The following is a 22,716-nucleotide window of genomic DNA, read 5'->3' as shown; positions in this document are numbered from 1 at the left end:
CCTTTTCTGGCCTTTGCAGGCACTGCATGGTGTGTGCACATACATACTGGGGGGTAAAAACACTGATAGATGTAAAAGAAGTAACAACAGCACTGAGACCAACTTGGGCTACATGGCAAGTTTCAGGCTGTTCTGAAATATGAAGTGAGATCTGTCACAGATAAAGTTTAGTGGACACCCACTGTTCATATTATTTAACTTTGCCTTTAAAATTTAAGCCATTGGCTTAAATTCCTAGTGCTAATATGATGACTCAACCACACATAACTCCATTTGCATGACATTCCATGCCTCTTTATGACTTGCATGGTCATCAGTCATACACAGGGCACACACAGGCAAAACACACACGCACACACACACATAAATACATACATAAATATGTACACATACATACATATGGTAAAATCTTAAAGATTAAGTAAAGGTGCAGATGGTCCCGAGTGAAGGTGGGACAGGCCCTTCTGGTTGCTGCCCTCACCGAGAGCTAAAACCCAGATCTGAGAAGCGACTTCAGGCCTCAGACCAGAGGTAAGACCAACTTTTCCGCTCCAAGTGACCTGCCTGGTGGACTCAGGACTCACAAAGGCAAAATTCCTCTGGGACTGGGCACTTCCAGTTTCTAGCTGGGGTCCGAACCTCGCTGATCTCGGTCCACAGCTCCCTGCTCCCAAACCCCGTGGGAGAGAGAGCTCACCGCCCAGACAGGTGGGCACTCCTGAGACTGCAGGACAGGAGAGACCGCCAGTACTGCCCACCCTTGTCCACATCCCTGGCCCAAGAGGAAACTGTATAGGGCCTCTGGGAACCGGAAGATAGGGGCACTCAACTCTGCGTTCCAGATAGGCCCAGATCTGAAGGGACCCAGTCAAACAGCTCCCTGTATTCAAATCCTGTGGGAGGGAGAGCAAGACGTTCAGAGGGGCAGACACACCTGGGAAGACAGAGGAGACTACTCTCTGCCCACATTTCTGACTCTAGAGGAAAACGTGTAGCACCATCTGGGCCCCCTGTGCACAGGGTCCCAAGCAAAGGCGGGACAGGCCCTTCTGGTTGCTGCCCTCACAGAGAGCTGAAACCCCGGCCCTGAGAAGCGACTTCAGGCCCAGAGGTAAGACCAACTTTTCTGCTCCAAGTGACCTGCCTGGTGGACTCAGGACACACACCCACAGGAACCCCTGAAGATCAGTAGACAGGAACGACTACACACCTGGAAACAGAACACTCTGTGCCCATAACTGGCTGAAAAAGAACAGGAAAACAGGTCTACAGCACTCCTGACACATAGGCCTATAGGACAGTCTAACCACTGTCAGAAATAGCAGAACAAGGTAACACCAGAGACAATGTGATGGCAAGAGGCAACCACAGGAACCCAAGCAACAGAAACCAAGACTACATGGCATCATCAGAGCCTAATTCTCCCATCAAAGCAAACACTGAATACCCAAACACCAGAAAAGCAAGATCTAGATTTAAAATCACATTTGAACATATGATGGAGGACTTAAAGACATAAAGAACTCCCTTAGAGAAATGCAGGAAAATACAAATAAACAAGCAAAAGCCTATAGACAGGAAATGCAAAAATCCCTGAAAGAATTACAGGAAAACACAATGAAACAGGTGAAGGAATTAAAAATGCAAATAGAAGCAATAAAGAAAGCACAAAGGGAGACAACCCTGGATATAGAAAACCAAAGGAAGAGACAAGGAGCTGTAGACACCAACAGAATACAAGAGATAGAAGAGAGAATCTCAGGAGCAGAAGATTCCATAGAAATCATCAACACAACTGTCAAAGATAATGTGAAATGGAAAAAGCTACTGGCCCAAAACATACAGGAAATCCAGGACACAATGAGAAGCTCAAACCTAAGGATAATAGGTATAGAAGAGAGTGAAGACTCCCAGCTCAAAGGATGAGTAAATATCTTCAACAAAATCATAGAAGTAAACTTCCCTAACCCAAAGAAAGAGATGTCCATAAACATACAAGAAGCCTACAGAACTCCAAATAGATTGGACCAGAAAAGAAACTCCTCCTGTCACATAATAGTCAAAACACCAAATGCACAAAACAAAGAATATTAAAAGCAGTAAGGGAAAAAGGTCAAGTAACATATAAAGGCAGATCTATCAGAATTACACCAGACTTCTCACCAGAGACTATGAAAGCCAGAAGATCCTGAACAGATGTCATACAGACCCTAAGAGAACACAAATGCCAGCCCAGGTTACTGTATCCAGCAAAACTCTCAATTAACATAGATGGAGAAACCCAGATATTCCATGACAAAACCAAATTTACACAATATCTTTCTACAAATTCAGCCCTACAAAGGATAATAAACAGTAAAGCCCAACACAAGGAGGCAAGCTACACCCTAGAAAAAGCAAGAAACTAATCGTTTTGCAACAAAACAAAGAGAAGACAAGCACAAACATAATCTCACATCTAAACACGAATATAACAGGAAGCAACAATCACTATTCCTTAATATCTCTCAACATCAATGGGCTCAATTCCTCAATAAAAAGACACAGATTAACAAACTGGATACCCAATGAGGACCCAACATTTTGCCGCCTACAGGAAACACACCTCAGAGACAAAGACACTACCTCAGAGTAAAAGGCTGGGAAACAACTTTCCAAGCAAATAGTCTGAAGAAGCAAGTTGGAGTAGCCATTTTAATATTGAATAAAATCAATTTTCAACCAAAAGTCATCAAAAAAGATAAGGAAGGACACTTTATATTCATCAAAGGAAAAATCCACCAAGATGAACTCTCAATCCTAAATATCTATGCCCCAAATACAAGGGCACCTACATACGTAAAAGAGACCTTACTAAAGCTCAAAACACACATTGCACCTCACACAATAATAGTAGGAGATTTCAACACCCCATTCTCATCAATGGACAGACCATGGAAACAGAAATTAAACAGAGACATAGACTAAGAGAAGTCATGAACCAAATGGATTTAAGAGATATTTATAGGGGTTGGGGATTTAGCACAGTGGTAGAGCACTTGCCTAGCAAGCACAAGGCCCTGGGTTTGGTCCCCAGCTACAAAAAAAAAAAAAAAAAAAAAAAAAAAAAAAAAAAAAAAAGATGATTCTGTCCTAAAATAAAAGGATATACCTTCTTCTCACCACCTCATGGTACTTTCTCCAAAATTGATCATATAATCGGTCACAAAACAGGCCTCAACAGACACAGAGTGATAGAAATAATCCCATGCGTCCTATCAGACCACCACACATTAAAGCTGGTCTTCAATAACAATAAGGAAAGAATGCCCACATGTACATGGAAGTTGAATAATGCTCTCCTCAATGATAACCTGGTCAAGGAAGAAATAAGAAAGACTTCTTAGAATTTAATGAAAATGAAGGTACAACATACCCAAACTTATGGGACACAATGAAAGCTGTGCTAAGAGGAAAACTCATAGCTCTGAGTGCCTGCAGAAAGAAACAGGAGAGAGCATATATCAGCAGCTTGACAGCACACCTAAAAGCTCTAGAACAAAAAGAAGCAAACACAACCAGGAGGAGTAGAAGGCAGGAAATAATCAAACTCAGAGCTGAAATCAACCAAGTAGAAACAAAAAGGACTATGCAAAGAATCAACAGAACCAAAAGCTGGTTCTTTGAGAAAATCAACAAGATAGATAAACCCTTAGCCAGACTAACGAGAGGACACAGAGAGTGTGTCCAAATTAACAAAATCAGAAATGAAAAGGGAGATATAACAATAGAATCAGAGGAAATTCAAAAAATCATCAGATCCCACTACAAAAGCCTATTCAAAACTTGAAAATCTGGAGGAAATGGACAATTTCCTAGACAGATACCAGGTACCGAAGTTAAATCAGAAACAGATAAACCATTTAAACAACCCCATAACTCCTAAGGAAATAGAAGCACTCATTAAAAGTCTCCCAACCAAAAGGAGCCCAGGTCCAGATGGGTTCAGTGTAGAATTCTATCAGACCTTCATAGAAGACCTCATACCAATATTATCCAAACTATTCCACGAAATTGAAACAAATGGAGCACTACCGAATTCCTTCTATGAAGCCACAATTACTCTTATACCTAAACCACAGAAAGACCCAACAAAGAAAGAGAACTTCAGACCAATTTCCCTTATGAATATCGACACAAAAATACTTAATAAAATTCTTACAAACCGAATCCAAGAGCACATCAAAACAATCATCCACCATGATCAAGTAGGCTTCATCCCAGGGATGCAGCGATGGTTTAATGTACAGAAAACCATCAATGTAATCCACTATATAAACAAACTGAAAGATAAAAACCACACAATCATTTCATTAGATGCTGAGAAAGCATTTGACAAAATTCAACACCCCTTCATGATAAAAGTCCTGGTAAGAACAGGAATTCAAGGAACAGGAATTCATACCTAAACATAGTAAAAGGCATATATAGGGTTGGGGATTTAGCTCAGCAGTAGAGTGCTTGCCTAGGAAGCGCAAGGCCCTGGGTTCGGTCCCCAGCTCCGAAAAAAAGAACCAAAAAAAAAAAAGGCATATATAGCAAACCAGTAGCTAGTATTAAACTAAATGGAGAGAAACTTGAAGCAATCCCACTAAATCAGGGACTAGACAAGGCTGCCCACTCTCTCCTTACTTATTCAATATAGTTCTCAAAGTCCTAGCCAGAGCAATCAGACAACAAAAGGTGATCAAAGGGATACAGATTGGAAGGAAGTCAAAATATCACTATTTGCAGACAATATGATTGTATACTTAAGTGACCCCAGAAGTTCCACCAGAGAACTACTAAACCTGATAAACACCTTCAGCAAAGTGGCTGGGTATAAAATGAACTCAAATAAATCAGGAGCCTTCCTCTACCCAAAAGAGAAAGAAGCTGAGAAAGAAAGTAGGGAAATGACATCCTTCATAATAGGCCCTAATAATATAAAATACCTCAGTGTGACTTTAACCAAGCAAGTACAAGATCTGTATGATAAGAACTTCAAGCCCCTGAAGAAAGAAATTGAAGATCTCAGAAGATGGAAAGATCTCCCACACTCATGGATTGGCAGGAATAATGTAGTAAAAATGGCCATTTTACCAAAAGTGGTCTACAGATTCAATACAATCCCCATCAAAATCCCAACCCAATTCTTCATAGAGTTAGAGAGAACAATTTGCAAATTCATCTGGAATAACAAAAAACCCAGGATAGCTAAAACTATCCTCAACAATAAAAAGACTTCCAGGGGAATAGCTTTCTCTGAACTCAAGCAGTATTACAGGAGCAATAGTGATAAAAACTGTATGGTATTGGTACAGAGACAGACAGATAGACCAGTGGAATAGAGTTGAAGACCCAGAAATGAACCCACACACCTATGGTTACTTAATTTTTGACAAAGGAGCCAAAACCATCCAATGGAAAAAAGATAGCATTTTCAGCAAATGGTGCTGGTTCAACTGGAGGTCAGCATGTAGAAGAATGCAGATCGATCCATTCTTATCACCCTGTACAAAGCTTAAGTCCAAGTGGATCAAGGACCTCCACATCAAACCAGATACACTCAAACTAACAGAAGAAAAAGTGGGAAAGCATCTTGAACACATGGGCACTGGAGAAAATTTCCTGAACAAAACACCAATAGCTTATGCTCTAAGATCAAAAATCGACAAATGGGATCACATAAAACTACAAAGTTTCTGTAAGACAAAGGATACTGTTGTTAGGACAAAACAGCAACCAACAGATTGGGAAAAGATCTTTACCAATCCTGAAACTTATAGAGGGTTTATATCCAAAATATACAAAGAACTCATGAAGTTAGACTGCAGTGAGACAAATAACCCTATTAAAAATGGGTCCAGAGCTAAACAAAGAATTCACAGCTGAGGAATGCTGAATGGCTGAGAAATGCCTAAAGAAATGTTCAGCATCTTTAGTCATAAGGGAAATGCAAATCAAAACAACCCTGAGATTCCACCTCACACCAGTCAGAATGGCTAAGATCAAAAACTCAGGTGACAGCAGATGCTGGCCAGGATGTAGAGAAAGAGGAACACTCCTCCATTGTTGGTGGGATTGCAGACTGGTACAACCATTCTGGAAATCAGTCTGGAGGTTCCTCAGAAAATTGGACATTAAACTGCCTGAGGACCCAGCTACACCTCTCTTGGGCATATACCCCAAAGGTGCCCCAACATATAACAAAGACACGTGCTCCACTATGTTCATAGCAGCCTTATTTATAATAGCCAGAGCTGGAGAGAACCCAGATGCCCTTCAACAGAGGAATGGATATAGAAACTGTGGTACATCTACACCATGGAATACTACTCAGCTATCAAAAACAATGACTTTATGAAATTTATAGGCAAATGGATGGAACTGGAAAATATCATCCTGAGTGAGGTAACCCAATCACAGAAAAACACACATGGTATGCACTCATTGATAAGTAAATATTAGTCCAAATGCTGGAATTACCCTAGATGCACAGAACACGTGAAACTCAAGAAGGATGACCAAAATGCGAACGCTTCACTCCTTCTTTAAAAGGGGAACAAGAATACCCTTGGGAGGGAATAGGGAGGCAAAGTTTAGAACAGAGGCTGAAGGAACACCCATTCAGAGCCTGCCCCACATGTGGCCCATACATATACAGCCACCCAATTAGACAAGATGGATGAAGCAAAGAAGTGCAGGCCGACAGGAACCAGATGTAGATCTCTCCTGAGAGACACAGCCAGAATACAGCAAATACAGAGTCGAATGCCATCATTAAACCACTGAACTGAGAACAGGACCCCCGTTGAAGGAATCAGAGAAAGGACTGAAAGAGCTTGAAGGGGCTTGAGACCCCATATGTACAACAATGCCAAGCAACCAGAGCTTCCAGGGACTAAGCCACTACCCAAAGACTCTACTTGGACTGACCCTGGGCTCCAGCTGCATACGTAGTAGTGAATAGCCTAGTGAGATCACCAGAGGAAGGAGGAGCCTTTGGTCCTGCCAAGACTGAACCCCCAGTGAACGTGATTGTTGGGGGGAGGGCGGTAATGGGGGGAGGATGGGGAGGGGAACACCCATATAGAAGGAAAGGGGGAGGGTTCAGGGGGATGTTGGCCAGGAAACCAGGATAGGGAATAGCAATTGAAATGTAAATAAGAAATACCCAAGTTAATAAAGATGGAGGAAAAAAAAGATTAAGTAAAAACCCAGTTTTTGCATTGTCTCTACTTAAATAAATAAATAATAACACAAACTATTGTGTTATTTCCCTTTGGTACTTTAGAGTTACTGTAATTTTATTTTCCTAATCTAATTTTGTCTGAATTTATGTAATTCTACACATTCTAAATAACAATGTAGTGAAAATGAAAAAAAATTTAAAGCCATGCATCATGTTCTATACCTGGAGTCCCAGTGCTCAGAAATCTTAAGTTGAAGCATCATGAATTTGAGGCCAGTCTTAGTTACCTAGTTAGACCCTTTCTCAAAGAAATCAAATAACTAGCACTGGGGATGTAGACTTCGTAGAATATCTGTCATTCATAAAGTACCTGTATTCATTACTCAGCACAATATAGAACTACCATTGTCTAAAAGCCAGCACTTGGAAGGTAAAAGCTGGATGGTCGAAAGTTTAAGATCACCTTCAGTCCCATAACAAGTTCAAGGAGACACTGTCCCATGCCTCCTCACCCAAAATCAAAATAAATGGACCTTCACCTGAAATATCTAGGTGTCTAGTTAATGACACCTGTTAACACAAAAAGTTACTCTCCATGTTCAATCATCTGTTACCGCACTAGAATAGTCTAAGGGGCTAGGGAGATGATTCAGTTGGTAACGTGCTTGCTGTGCAAGCATGAGGACCTGAGTTTGATCTAGAACCCACATTTTAAAGAGATGGATATGGTAAACATGTTGTGGTAAGCCTCTCATGAAGCACTTGGTGGCTGATGCAGGATTCCCAGGGTTGCTGGCTTGCCGGTCTAGCTGAACTGGAGAGCTTCAGCAAGAGACCTTCGCAATAAGGTGGAGAGCAAATGAGGAAGATGGCCAGCGTCCATCTGTGCCTCCACATGCACACATATATGTGCACGTGCATTTCCTTCCATGTCTGCAGCTGTTTGTGTTAGCTTTCCATCCCTGCAGCAAGTATTCGAGACAGTCAGTTTATAAAGAGGCAAGGTTTATTAGTGCTCATACTATTGGAGGTTTCGGTTCATTATCAATCGGTATTTTTTCTTTTAGGCTTGCGGTTGAGACAGTACACTGGTATGTGTGGCAAAAGCCATGCCATTTGCCTCATGGGTGTGGAGGGAAAAAGAGGGAGGAGGGAGCCAGAATCTTAAAGGACATGCTTGAAATCACCCAAGACTCTCTACTAGCTCCTAAAAACCATTGTCTCACTGTAGTACTACACTGCCAGGCTGTTCCCACATGAACCTTTGTGGGAGATGCTGAGGTACCTATTTTAGAGCCAGTATTCTGAAGGTTCCCCTACAACCCCACGTAGATCAGATAATAAATGCATATTATCTTCTGCTGAGAATCTAAGCCTTTGCCAAGAAGGGCTGTGTAGTGCTATCGCACAAACTTAAGGCATGCATGCACAGTAAATAGTTGTAGATTGTGCCAAAATTCTCTTGGTACTTAAGCTAAAATTAAACTCGGGGTTGTTGGTGCAGTTCCACCCTTTGTTCCAGGAGAGAAAGCAATAGAGAAAGGCTGTGGCCAGAGAAGGAAGCCTATAACCCTGAGATCATAATTGCGATAAGAGTTATAAGTATGAATGGTGTGATGATTGCCCCATGGGAAGTTGCACTGTTAGGCAGTGTGGCTTTATTGGAGAAAGTGTGTCACTGTCAGGGTGGGCTTTGAGGTCTGTTTTGAGCTCAAGCTCTGACAAGTGGGGAAGAGGTGCCTGCAGCAGCGAGTCTTCTCTTTGCTGCCTTCAGATCAAGATGTAGAACTCTTGGCTCCTTCTCCAGCACCAAGTCTGTCTGGACACTGCAGTGCTACCCATCATGATGCTAACGGACTGAACCTCTGAACCTCATTTAGAGGTTTTCCTTTATAAGAGTTGCCTTGGTCACGGTGTCTCTTCACAGCAATGGAAACTTAAGACAAATGGTAAGTGTACTCAGGGGGACAACTTAGATGTTTCTACTTGACTTCAAGAAAAAACAGACACAGAGATAGGAATGTCACGGAAAAAGGAAAATATAGGGCCCTTTGTCCAAAAACAACTAAGAATTTCAAGGTAACTGGGCTTGAGGGCACTTGCCTTTAATTTCAACACTCTGGAATCTTTGAGTTCTAGGCTAACCAGGTCTTCATTTTGAGACTCTGTCTCAAAAAACCAAACCAAAATTAGAATTTCAAGGCAATAATACACGATGTTAAAACATAAAGAGACCCAAGAAGAGCTAGGTGACATGGTTACACAGGGCCATACCCTGTAAGTAAAAGATTAGCAAGGAGGAATGGAAGGTTGCAGAGTGACTGAAAGCAAGTATTCCACACAGTGTTAGACCAAATTCTTCTCTCATGTGATATATAGAGGATTAACATGATTTTTAGTGTCAGAGACTGTCGACTAGATGAAGCCACCTTTTCATAGGGAGTAAGTCTGATTTTTATGTTGATCAAAATTTTTATGTTGATCAAAGTAAGGAAGCAGAAGGAAAATGCCGGGAAGAGATTGCCAAGCGACCTCAGCTGTCCAGGCTGAGAGCTTCTAGGTCTGAATCCAGTCAAACATAAGAGCCTTTAAGAGTAACAGATGATCAGACCTTGAGGAAAAAAGGAACAATTTTTAAAAGTTAAGAACCGTAGCTACAGAAATGCATACATTTGAATATGAAAGATTGCCATTCGATTTGCAGGAGACAACTGCTTCTATTCAACAACTGCTCATTGATTGGCCTGGTCTGTACAGGAGCAGAGAAGACCTTCTCTTCAAACTGGGAGTGGCTCCTGCTTGCTTTACCTCTGGACATAGCAGTGCCTGGAAAGAGAGGGAGAAAGCAGGCTTGGCAGGGGGTCAGCAACTTTAGAGCAGAACTGAGAGGCAGGTCCAACAAACCCAAGAACCATTGGAATAAGCTCTTAATGCCTTTGCACTAACTGTGACTCATACTACAAATAAAAAAACTGAGAGGCACAAGGGACTTTTGTCTGTGTCCAGGGTTCTTTGTAGTTTCTTTTCAGTCAGGATAATGGGCAAAAACATTTTGTACTAGTGCATAATTATGGGAAAGAGCAGATAACTTTTCCACTCTGTTTTTAAGGAAACATTTTTAAGAGTAATTAATGAGGCAAAGGCTTAAAATGCCTGAAGGGTTTCCAGGAAATTGTGATAGTACATTTCGCTTGACATGATAAGGTAATGGGATCCATTTGTACTCCCTGGCAGGGGTTACAACTATGTCATTCTGTTGTTTTTAAGGGAAAGTTTCAGAAACCCCACAGAGTGACTGCTTTGCACGGTTTTGTAGCGGAATTACACCTTGCTGCAGCTTTTCTGATGTGAATTAGTGAAGCCATAATTGTGTTCTGTGATCAGCCGGATGAGCTCCCAAGGCCAGAAACAGGACAGTTGCTTGTTGAAAAATAGTTCGAGGTAATGCCTGTGGAGGCATGAATATCTAAGTTAAAGATTTATGTTTTAAAGACAGGCCAGGATTTATCTATCTAAGGAAATGTTGACCATCAAAGTGTCATGAGATCGCAGATACCCTCATTCCCAAGGCTATTAAATTGATCAGTGTTTAATAATTTCAAGTATCTTTTTTTGATAATCCCTCTATCCCTTTAGCTGGCTAGTCTGTTGTTTGTGAGAAATTAGTTTTTTTTTTTTGAGAATTCTCTCCATTGATTTTCATAGGGGCTGCACCTGTGCGTAATCCCACTCACAGTAAATGAGGGTCTCCCTTTCCCCAAACTCCTCCAGCATGTGTTGTCCGTTGTCTTTTTGACTTTGCCATTCTGACTGGGGTAAATAAAATCTCAAAGTTGTTTTGATTTGTATTTCCTATTGATAGGAACTTTAAAAATACTTGTTTGGGTGTTTGTTTTTTGAGACAGAGTTTCTCTGTGTAGACCTTGCTGTCTTGGAACTCAACTCGCAGTAGAACAGACTGGCCTTGAATTAGAGACCTGCCCGTCTCTGCCTCCCAAGTGCTGGGATTAAAGGTAGTTCTTTATATAGTCTGTATATTAATCCTCTGTCATGTGTAGCTGGGAAAGGTAGTATCCCATTCTGTGGGCTTCCCCCTCTCCCAATTAGTTTCTTTGGCTGTGCAGAAGCTTTTCAGTTTTATGAGGTTCCACTGGTTAGTTGTTTGCCTAATCAGACAGTCCTCTCCTCGTGCTCTTCTGTGTGGGCACTGCCCGTGTGTTCCTCGAGCACTATCAGTGTCCCGGGCTTCACATTCAGGTCTTTGATCCATGTGGAGTTAGTTTTGTGCAAAGGGATAGATACGAGTCTGAGTGTTTCCTGTGGGCGTCCAGTTTTCCCAGCGCCGCTGGTGAGGATGACTTCTCTCCAGCGTACCGCTTTTGGCATCTTCAATACTACATGGCGGAAGTTAGGAGTAAACATGCTTCCGTGCTGTTCCACGGTCTACACGTCTGTTTTGTGCCAGTGTCATGCTTGTATAACCGTGGCTCTGTAGCATCTTAAGGTCTGGAGTGGCCGTGCCTCAGCGTTGTTTTTGTTTGATCAGAATTGTTTCGCCTTTCTGCAGTCTTTTGTGGTTCCGTGTGAATTTTAGGGCAGGTTTTTTTTTTGTTTTGTTTTTTTTTTTTGTTTTTTTGTTTTTTGTTTTCCTGGAAAGAATGAGAAGGGGATTTTGATTGGGATCACCTTGAATCTGTAAGTAGCTTTTGGTAAAATGATCATTTTCCCAATATTAATTCTGCCAATCCATTAGCATTGGTGTCTTTCCATTTTCTAGTGTCTTTATCTTTTTCTTCATTGTAGAGGTTTTTGCCTCCTTGGCTAGGTTTAACACGAGATATGTTTTTCCTTTGAGTCTATTGCAAATGGGAAAGTGGCCATAATGTCCCTCTGAATATCTGTTGTTCATATAGAAAAGCTGTGCATTAGTGTAAGTTGATTCTGCAGCCTTCCACTTTGCTGAATTTTCTTATCGTTTCTAGTATTTTTGGCAGATTTTTGAGGATCTCATAATGTCATCTGCAAGTAGGGATAGTTTAATGTCTTCTTTTTTAAATTTTATTCCTTATTATCCTTCTCTTGCCTTATTACTCCAGCACAATATTAAAAGCCGGGATAGGTAACACTCCTCTCTTGTTCCTAATTTCAGTGGGATGGCTTCAGACTTTTCTCCATTGCGATAGTGTAGGCTGTGAATTTCTCATATACAGCTTTTATTATGCTGAGGTAGATTCCCTCTAGCCCTGTATTCTCTAGGACTTTCATCACATCATGTTGGATTTCGGCAAAGGCTTTTCCTCCATCTATTGAAATGATCCTGTGATTTTAAAGTCCATTTATACAGTTTATTACATTGATTGACCTGTGTATGGTGAACCATCCCTGCATTTCAAGAATAAAGCCAACTTGGTAATGGTAGATGTTTTTGTTGTGTGTCTGTATTTTGTTTGCAAGTATTTGATTGAGTACATTTGAGTCTGTTTATCAGAGATGTCAACCTATAGTTTTTTTTTTTCTTTCTGTACTGTCTTTACCTGGTTTTGGTATTAAAGTAATACTGACTTTATAGGAGTTTTGGAGTGTCCTTTCTCTGTCTTTCTCTCTGTGTCTCTGTCTCTCTGTCTTTCTCTGTCTCTCTGTCTCTGTCTCTCTGTCTCTCTGTTTCTGTCTGTCTGTCTGTCTGTCTGTCTGTCTCTCTCTCTCTCTCTCTCTCTCTCTCTCTCTCTCTGTGTGTGTGTGTGTGTGTGTGTGTGTGTGTGTGTGTTAGTTTAAAACGTATTTGCTGCAGGTCTTCTTTGAACCAGAAAGTAGAATTGTGAATTCTGCTTCTCCATGTGGCTCTGGACCATGTGTAGCTGAAGGCTTTTCATTACTGTTTCAGTCTCTTCCTCCTTTGTTATGGGTCTCTCTAAGCTGTTGGCTTCTTCTTGGTTTAATTTTGATAGTTTGGCTCAATCTAGAAATTTATCCATTTATTTTAGGTTTTTAAAGTATTTGCTTACAATATTCCGAGTTCCTTTGGTGTCTGTCATGATGTTTTCTTGTTCGTTTCTGATCCTGTTGGTTAGTTGGACCACGGGTCTGTCAATCCTGCTCAATCTTTGATTGTTGATTCTTTGTGGTGTTTCTGTTTCATTAATTTCTGCTCTGATTTTTATGATTTCTTACCATCGACGAGATTGGATTTGGTTTGTTCTTGTTTCTACAAAAGTTTGAGCCCTACCAGTAAGTTATTTCTTTGAGTTTCTGATTTCTTTATTGCTGTAAATTTCTCTTGTAGGACTGTTTGATCTGTCTGTCTTTCATTTTCATTTATAGTTCTAGAGATTTTTTTATTTCTTGATTTTTTTTCTTTGATCCATTCAGCAACATATTGCTTAATCTCCATGAATTGGTGTATTTACTAGAGATTTATTTGCTGTCGATTTTAAGTTTTACTCCATTGTGATCAGAAAGAATCTGCAGTAGTACTTGTTTTGTGTCCCAGGATGCAGTCCCTTTTAGAGAAGCTTCAGTGTTTTGCTGAGCAGAATGTGTATTCTTTGGCCTTCAGGTGACATATTCCGTACATGATTGTTAAGCCCATTTGGTGTGTGGTGTCAATGACGTCTGATGTTTATTTTTTGTCTCGATGGCCTGTCTATTGGAGACGGTGTCGTATTGAAATCCCTACTAACAATGTGGTGATGTTAATCTGTCTTTAAATCCAACAGTACAGTTGGTAGAAGTTGGTTCTATCAGAGTTTGGTGCATATTATAATTATAGTAATCTCTTTTCAGCTAGCTGTTCTCTTGTTAAGAATGACCTGTCGTGTCTACAGTTTTAGTCTGAAGTCTGTCTTGTCAGACAGTGGGAGGGACTGCCTCCTTGCTTCCTGATCCCATTTCCTTGGAGCACTTCCGTCATTAAGGCTACAGTGCATTTTTTATAGACTTACAGCTTTTGTTTCTTGATCCGTTCAGTCAGCGTTTTGATGGGAAAAGTAAGGCTATTAATTTTAAAGTTATTGTTGAAATGTGTGTGTGTGTTAATTTCAGTAATCACGTTGCTGACTTTGGGTGGTATTGTTTGTGGTTTCAGTGGTATTCTGTTTTAATAAATATCACCCTGTATTTTTCCCACAGTCTCTTGGCTAAGCTTGTTCCTTTCCTCAGCCCAAAATATCGCTTTCTGTATTTTCTTTAGAATTGGTTTGTTGGATATAATTTTTATTTAAGACTTTATCTCATGGGAAATTTTCCTTTCTCCTTCCACCATGGTGATAGTTTTGCTGAGTGTATTAGTCTAGGCTGTTTTCCATGACCTTTTAGGACTTAGAATGCAATGTTCCAAGCTCTTCAAAGCTTCCATTAAGAAATCAGCTATTATTCTCGTGAGTTTTCTTCTGGTATGAGCTTTGTATTTTTTCTCTTGCAGCTGTCAATACACGTTCTTTGTGCTGTCTCCTTGGTATTTTGACTATGGTATGCTGCAGAGATTTTCTTCTCTGGCCTTGTCCATTCAGCGCTCTGGGTGCTTCCTCTTTCTATGTGTTTCCTTATGATCTTAAGATCTTAGAATTCTCCTCCCTTGCCCGTGCACGTACTTTGAAGGTTTGGTCTTTTCATGGTGCCCACATTTACTGTATATTCCTTTCTTTCATTTTTAAATTTTGTTGCACTGTCTATTTTGTTTAGATACTGGATCCTTGAGTGTTGTTCTGTCTTCTGCAAGGTTTTCCTTTCAGTGTTGTAGCTCAGTCATTGGACTTTCCAGTTCTATGTTCATTTCAGCTCGAGTCCTCTTCAGTGTTTGTATTTCTACATTAAATCGTTAGAAAGCCGTGGTTTGCCTTCTTCACATCCATCAGCCCATCCGTGTGTTGTCTTGGGCATCACTCCGGGCTTGTTCTCCTTCAGTTCTTGGTCTTTACTTCATTGAGCTACTTCTTTGTGTCGTCTCTAAATCCCTTGACTCTTTGATGAAGTTTGCGATAGTTCTTTTAAATTCTGTATCCTAGGGCTCATCTAGGTCATTCTCATTGACAAACATTTCCACAGGCCTGGTAGGTTATGGAGAGGAGGGACTGGCTTGAGTTTTCATATTGTTTATATTTTTGCAGTGATCTCTGCACCTGTGAACTCCTTTTGCTAGTTCTGTGTCTGGTGTGGATAGAGCAGGCTGGGGCAGAAGAGAGGTTGTATGGGCAGACCGGGCCCAGAGGCTGGGATGTGGCTCACGTTGGAATGAAGTCACGTGGACAGGAGTGACTGGGTTGGTGTGCAGGATGTTCATGCTGGTCCAAGCATGAAGTCTGGGAGTAGACCTTAGGAAAGGATGTGTACGCAGGATCTAGCTGGTTGGTTTTTAAACTAATGTTTTAGGTTAACTAACAGAGTTTGGGTTTTGTCATAGCATCTTCGTACATATGTGTCAGTACATCTTCGTACATATGTGTCAGTACAGCTTGTTCTCCCTCATTCTCTCAGCACTGCTGTTCTCCATGCCTCTTCCTCAGCAGTGCTTCCTTTCTTCCTCTAATCGGTCCCTCTTTCTGCTTCCCAGTTACCCTGCCCTATTTCCCAGCTCCCCTAAGAGCTCCTCCCCCTTCTCCTGGTCTCCTTTCTATTCTCTCTCTCTCTCTCTCTCTCTCTCTCTCTCTCTCTCTCTCTCTCTCACACACACACACACACACACACACACACACACACACGCACACACACTTTCAATATAGGTTCTGAGTATGAGCAAAACCACACAGCATTTGTCTTTCTGAGTCTGGTTTGTTTTGATTAACATGATTTCCAGTGGCGTCCATTTTCCTGCAGATGTTATACTGGTCTCATTTTTCTTTCTGGCCACAGAACATTACTTTGTGAATATGCTTCACATTTTCTTTATCCATTTTTTTTTTTTTTTAGAGCTGGGGACCGAATCCAGGGCCTTGCCACTCTACCACTGAGCTAAATCCCCAACCCCCATGTTTGTTGATGGTCATGTAGTCTAGTTCCTTTTCTGGCTATTGTGAACAGTATAACCCAGAAAACGGGATGTGTGTTATCTTTGTGATGTGAGGGTCGCATGATGATTCTATTTTCAGTTTCTTGAACAGCCATATTGATTTTTCACAGTGGCTGCACAAATTTATATTTCATGTAGCAGTGAGAAAGGTTTCTCTTTCCCCATACCCTGGTCAGCATTTGTCATTTGTTTTCTTGATGATAGTTATTCTGAGCAGATTTAGTTTACATTTCCCTGATGACTACAGATGTTAAAAACCTTTTCCAGTATTTATTGGCCATTGGTATCTCTTCTTTTGATAATTACTCGTTAAGCCATTGATTGTTTGGACAATCAATTTGGAGTTTTGGTGTGTAGTTTTGTAGCTCTCTGTATATCTTAGATATTAATGCACCATCCGATGTGTCACATTCTCCCCTTCACCATTTTAAAAGGCAACATCCTAACCCTGGTGATTGCCTCTGCTGTAGTAGTTTCATTTCCCTTGTCTGACGAAATACCATTCGTATTGAACAAAGAACTTCAACGGCAAGGGGATTCTTTTAGCCCACAACTCCTTGTTACAGGTTAAGTCAGGGAAGTCCAAGGAGCTCCCTTTTCTTCTTTACATTACATATTTTATTTTTAGAAATAGATTTATATCGTGTGTGTGGTGGGGGTGGGGTGCCTGGGTGCTTGTATGCTGCACTGTGTGTGTGGAGGTGCTGGAGGAGGCAAGAAGTGGAAGGGCCCAGGTACCCTAGAGCTGGAATTGCAGGTAGGGTGAGCTACCTGAAGTGGTTTCTGGGAGCCAACCAAGCCCAGGTGCTCCAGAAGGGCAGCCATGTATACTTAACTTCTAGTCCATGTCTCCACCTTCTGTTTGGGTTGGTTTTCTGTTTCTTTTCTTTTGTTTTGTTATTAAATACTCTCATATAGCTATACTGGGGCGTGTGGCTCCAGAAAGCTCCATCATTATTCATTTTTAGTAAATGTCTAAAAGTGGAATTCCTGCATCAGCGACTTCTCTAATTCATGGACCATTTCGTAGGAAACTTTATTTATTTATTTTTTCTTTTTTTTTCGGAGCTGGGGACCGAACCCATGGCCTTGTGCTTGCTAGGCAAGTGCTCTACCACTGTGCTAAATCCCCAACCCCCGTAGGAAACTTTATTAATCTGTTAACTTGTCATTCAGTTGCTAGAGCCTGACTTCCTCCTTTCAAAGCCTTTCCAATAAACAGTGGAAAAAAGAAACTAAAACAAAGATCCCGCTTAAATCCTTGGGTTACCCGGTACCCCGGCTCCATGTGTTCCTCCTGGCAGGAGGTGGCTTGTGAATCAGACTGAGAGTGACACTCTTGTGGGAAGAGACTTGCCCATTCATTCTCAGACTTTCCCCCAAGAACACTATCACCTTAGTTTGACGGTGGAGGTCGAATTCGCACCCTTATGCATGCTCGACAGGTATGTCCTCTACCACTCAGCTCCACTCCGGCCCTCGCTGTTCTCAGATGAGATCTCACCGGACAGCACAGGCTGGCTTTGAACTCAGGATCCTCCTGCTTCAGCCTGCCAGGGGCTGGCATGTAAGGCCTGTCTCCCCTTCATACCCAATATTGTAATTTTTATTATAATAACTCCCAACAGTGAGAAAAAAATGAGTGAAAGAATGTTTTATACATGTATGGAATTATTAAATAATAAATAAGTTTTTAATAAGACCTCATTGGAATAAAAAGAACCCCCTTGTTAATCCTATGCACAGTCTCTCTCTCTTCCTCTCTCTCTCTCTCTCTCTCTCTCTCTCTCTCTCTCTCTCATAATACCTTTCTTACAGTATAATTACCTCACAATTTTTGCTTGAGTCTCTCAGTGTTGTAACTGTGATCACTATGTGGGTTATTCATACCTGAGCTACACAATAAACTGTAAAAATATATAGTTTTTCTTTTTCTTGGAATGATAACCCCCCACAATTTACTGTTTTTTTAATTTTTTTTAATTATATTTATTTAAAATTCTTAGTGCATGTGTGGGTGTGTGCGTGTCATGCCAGAAGATGGCTTGTGGGAATCGGTTGCCGTCTTCTACCGTGTAGGTCTCAGTAAGATTTTCAGGCTTGTAAGCCAAGTGTCTGTGCACGGAGCCATTTCACGGGCTTTACTATTAGCACGAATCCTTCTCCAAGCTTTCTCACAGACCAGCAAGGCTTTTCCAGTTTCAGTACCTGCCATCTCTATTTTCTTCATGTGTTGAGCCCAGTGCCTGCCACTTGTCTGGTAGAGATGATTTCTACTTGGTCTCAATCGTTTGCCATTTCCCTTGCTCACCATTCTTGGCATTTTCTCTCCTACTAGCAAGAGCCTTCCTTTTTCCTTCAGCATATTTATCTGTAACATCTACAACAAAATTGTCATGGTAAAAACATTTTTGTAAGCCTTTCATGTTTGAAATTCTCTTTAACCTTCAGATGGGTAAAATGCCCTAGAGGAGAAGTCGTTTTCCCTGAGCGTAGAAAATGCATTTCATTGTTTCCTAGCTTCTTGCTCTGCACTTGAAACGTCTGAGGCCATCCTCATGGCTGACTTGAGAGTTTTTCCTTCCTTTTTTCTGTTTATCTTTGGTACCTAAATACGATTCTTTTGTTCTTTTTTTCCCCCCATCTTTATTAAATTGGATATTTCTTATTTACATTTCAATTGTTATTCCCTTTTCCGGTTTCCAGGCCACCATCCCCCTAACCCCTCCTCATCCCCTTCTAGATGGGTGTTCCCCTCCCCATCCTCTCCCCATTTCCGCCCTCCTCCCAACAATCACGTTCACTGGGGGTCCAGCCTTGGCAGGCCCCAGGGCTTCCCCTTCCACTGGTGCCCTTACTAGGCTATTCATTGCTACCTATGAGGTTGGAGCCCAGGGCCAGTCCATGTATAGTCTTTGGGTAGTGGCTTAGTCCCTAGAAGCTCTGGTTGGTTGGCATTGTTGTTCATATGGGGTCTCAAGCCCCTTCAAGTTTTGTTCTCATGGGGGGATTTATTTTCATGGGTTATACTGGGAACAGCAGGAGTTTTGGATCCAGTCAGCGCTGTCCTTCAGTTCCGGGGAACTGAGCTGGATCCCTTGCACATTGCTCTCCTTTTCTAGGTATGGCCTTTTTATTATTCTACCGAGGGCCTCTGTAATAACTTCATAACAAAAAATACTTTGTTTCATACAATGTATATATAAAGTATGCTGGGGAAATTGAATCAGTTTAACTTTATAGAGTTGGGAAAATTCTAGTAGTCTTTTTTTTCTGTAGATTTTCAATCAATAATTTATATCTTCATTTCCCCCCAAATCAATTGTTATTTCTGATGGTTTTGCACTCTAAAGTCACTTTTTAGTGTATTTACACTGAATTTGCAAATACCAAACGATTTCCCCTGTGGGAAATACAGGGCTGGGTTCCTCTGGGCCTTTGCTTTGTTTTCTACTCTAGGGTAGATTTGTTTTTACTTTCTATGCTAGGGACAGTGGGACCTTCCAATCTACAGGTGAATGCTCTTCATTTCTGGGAATTACTTTAGTTCTCGCATGATATCTCCATCACTTAAATAATGTATAACCCAGTTTTGAGTGTGTTTCCCTTAAAAATTGCCTTATTTGTAGTGTATTATTGATTTGTCAACATTGAACTCAAGTCATGGCTAAACGCTAACTCATGTCTGGGTGAAGCTTTGTGTAACATTTATTGACTTCGTAAGACACATCCCATAGGCTTGCAGCTGGTAGCAGCACTCAATGCATTTGGCCATCTAAAGCAGTATAGTCAGTAGAAATCGTTACAGAAAACAAAAGGGGCAAAGACGGGGCTAAATGGATCACAAAAGGGATGCTTGTATACATGGAGGCTGGCTGGTCAGAGGAAGCTGCCTGTCGCCTAGTTTGGCCTTAGCTGAAAACGTTTGTATCAGATAACTTAATTTTCTGATACTGTCTGCACGTCTATAAATGACCAAAATACTGTGTGAGTTTGAGAATTTTACAAACAAATGTTAGTAGGTGAGCAGGTTTAAAAAACAAGGGTCAGTTGGACCAACTGGTATCTCAACGTCCTGAACTGTGTATGATTCTGTAGCATAATTGTGCTTATTTCCTATCGACATTCTTTTAGGCCTCAGCCTTCTCATTTGTCTTTTTTTTTTTTTTACTTCCCACTCTTTTGGAAGAAATATATTTAAAATTTTAATTAAAATCCGATTGCTTCACTTTTCCTCTCCCTGTCCTCCCTGCGGCCCTTCTCATAATCTCTTCTCTGAAACTCCTTCTATGCCCCCAATCGATGGCCTCATCTTGATTATTATTTTATGTATGAAATAAATGCATATGGACAGCCTGCTGACTCCAGTCAATGAGGGTGCCCATCCCTGGGACAGACTGTCTCGCAGTCAGTGTCCTTGGTCTGGAGCCACATCCTGAGGGACTTCTCCCTTTGTTAATATGTCTATTGGTATTATCACTTGTTCAGGTCTTTTTCAGTCAGACACATTGCTGATGGGTCATGGGGGAAGCTTCCCTGTCATTGCTAGGAGACACAATCACAGATCAGACTTCCTGGTCCTCTGACTCTTCCTCCCACCTCTTCTGGGATGTTACCTGAGCCTCCGAGAGGCAAATAAGGGCAACAGCCAAAGTCTACATTGTTTTGGGAGTCACTTTAACTACTCTGACCAACAAGTCGAATGGAGGTTTGTAGTGAGATTTTTGGAATTTTGGATTCCTTAAAAACACGGAAATATTGCAAAAGCATGTTTTTGTTTTAATCCTAGGTGTAGGGATATGGGGGTTGCTTCAGACTGCAGCAGCTGACGGTTTGGTTTTGCCAGCTGCAGATAGTTTCTTTGTGTGACATTTGGAGTTCTGGGGACTTTCAGAGGGTATATAAATGCCAGGGCACAGATAGGCAGGAGTTGGTGGTGGTTGAGCATTCAAGGAGAGCTGTGGTTTCTTAGTAGTCATGCTCAAAGAAGAAGCAAAAGAAAAGAAACTAGATTCAGGGCTCTCTCTCTCTCTCCCTCTCCTCTCTCCTCTCTCCTCTCTCATCCTCCTCCTCCTCCTCCTCCTCCTCCTCCTCTTCCTCCTCTTCTTCTTCTTCTCCTCCTCCTCCTCCTTCTCCTCCTCCTCCTCCTTCTCCTCCTCCTCCTCTTCCTCCTCCTCCTCCTCCTCTTCTTCTTCTTCTTCTTCTTCTCCTCCTCCTCCTCTTCCTCCTCCTCCTCCTCCTCCTCCTCCTCCTCCTCCTCCTCTTCTTCTTCTTCTTCTTCTTCTTCTTCTTCTTCTCCTCCTCCTCCTCCTCCTCCTCCTCCTCTTCTTCCTCCTCCTCCTCTCTCTCTCTGTCTCCCTTCCTCCCTCCCTCCCTCCTTCTTTCTTTCCTATCTAGTGATTGGGGGTGATGCACAGAGAGATAAAGGATGGGAAAAAGAAGAGCCCACAAAGTAACAAAGCCCATGTACAGAGGTTTCTCATAACTGGTGCTGTGGGGTTATTCATATATTGCTCTTATAAGGAGCAATGTCAGTCCAAGTGATAGAATTTCATTTATATGTGTGTATTTATTTGTTATGTATAATTTTAGATAAATATAATATTATTCCTTGAAGCTTTTCCTTAGTGTTATTTGTCCCTCCTCTTTTCCTTGCCATTTCTATTGTTTTTCATTCTATAGTTTCCTGAGAGAGTGAAGGAGCATGCCTTCAAATAGCCATTGTATACGTAAGTATTGATTGTATAAAGAAGTACTTTGTATTTTCTGCTATTTAGTTTTCCTATGTAGTGCACTATAACAACACTTTAAATATTTTATATTTATGTTTACTATGTAAACAACTAGGTCTGTTTCTCTGTTTCTGCTCATTTCTTCTACATAGTAGATTGCCTAAAGGATGTGGGGAGTGGATTTAAAGTAAATGAACATCAATGTAGCAAACATATCATCTTAAAACTTAGGCTGGGTTTCTTTCCTGTTGTACCACAACCTCTGGTCTTATTATTTTTCTGTGTTGATGATTTCATCAGCCAGTAACAAAAGCTTGCAAGGGTGTGGTATATAAAGGAATCCCTCAAATCATCTAATTTGATCTTGGTGTATAGGAAACAACCTTAGGTGGCCTTAGGTTAGTTCTAGGATCCTAGATTAGTTACTTTTCTATTGCTGTATTAAATATGGTGACCGAAAGCAACTTATGGAAGAAAGGGTTTATTTGTTTTACATATCCTGAGTCACAGGCAGATAGAGTGACCATGAAGGGGTGCTGCTTACTGGATTGCTCCTTATAGCTTGCCCAGCCTGCTTTCTAATAGAATCTGGGACCACTGCTCCAGGATGGCACTGCCCATAATAGGCTAGGCCTTCCCCATCGATCACTAACTAAGAAAATGCCCTAAAGGTTTGCCTGCATCCAGATCTTACAGAAGCATTTTCTCAATTGAAATTCCCTCTTCTCAGATGAGCTTGTGTCAAGTTGACTTAAACTAACCAGAACAGC

General features: G+C 41.3%; 1 protein-coding gene across 2 annotated transcripts in view; it reads left to right on the top strand.

Annotated features, from left to right (window-relative positions):
• Positions 1-22,716, top strand: part of Il31ra (interleukin 31 receptor A) — a 96,514-nt gene that overhangs the window by 7,638 nt on the left and 66,160 nt on the right. Inside the window, exon 1 of one of the 2 annotated variants that reach the window (XM_087634314.1) lies at positions 8,812-9,162. The exons of the other annotated variant lie outside the window; for it this stretch is intronic. Coding sequence (XP_087490440.1) covers positions 9,160-9,162 — 3 coding nt within the window. The 5' untranslated portion in view covers positions 8,812-9,159. Of the gene's footprint in view, positions 1-8,811; positions 9,163-22,716 lie in introns of those variants that run through there. 2 annotated transcript variants of the gene reach the window in all.

This window comes from Rattus norvegicus, chromosome 2 (genome assembly GCF_021556685.1).
Source record: "Rattus norvegicus strain SHRSP/BbbUtx chromosome 2, alternate assembly SHRSP_T2T, whole genome shotgun sequence".
Classification (NCBI taxonomy): Eukaryota; Metazoa; Chordata; class Mammalia; order Rodentia; family Muridae; genus Rattus; species Rattus norvegicus.
This window is presented reverse-complemented; position numbering and strand designations above follow the sequence as displayed.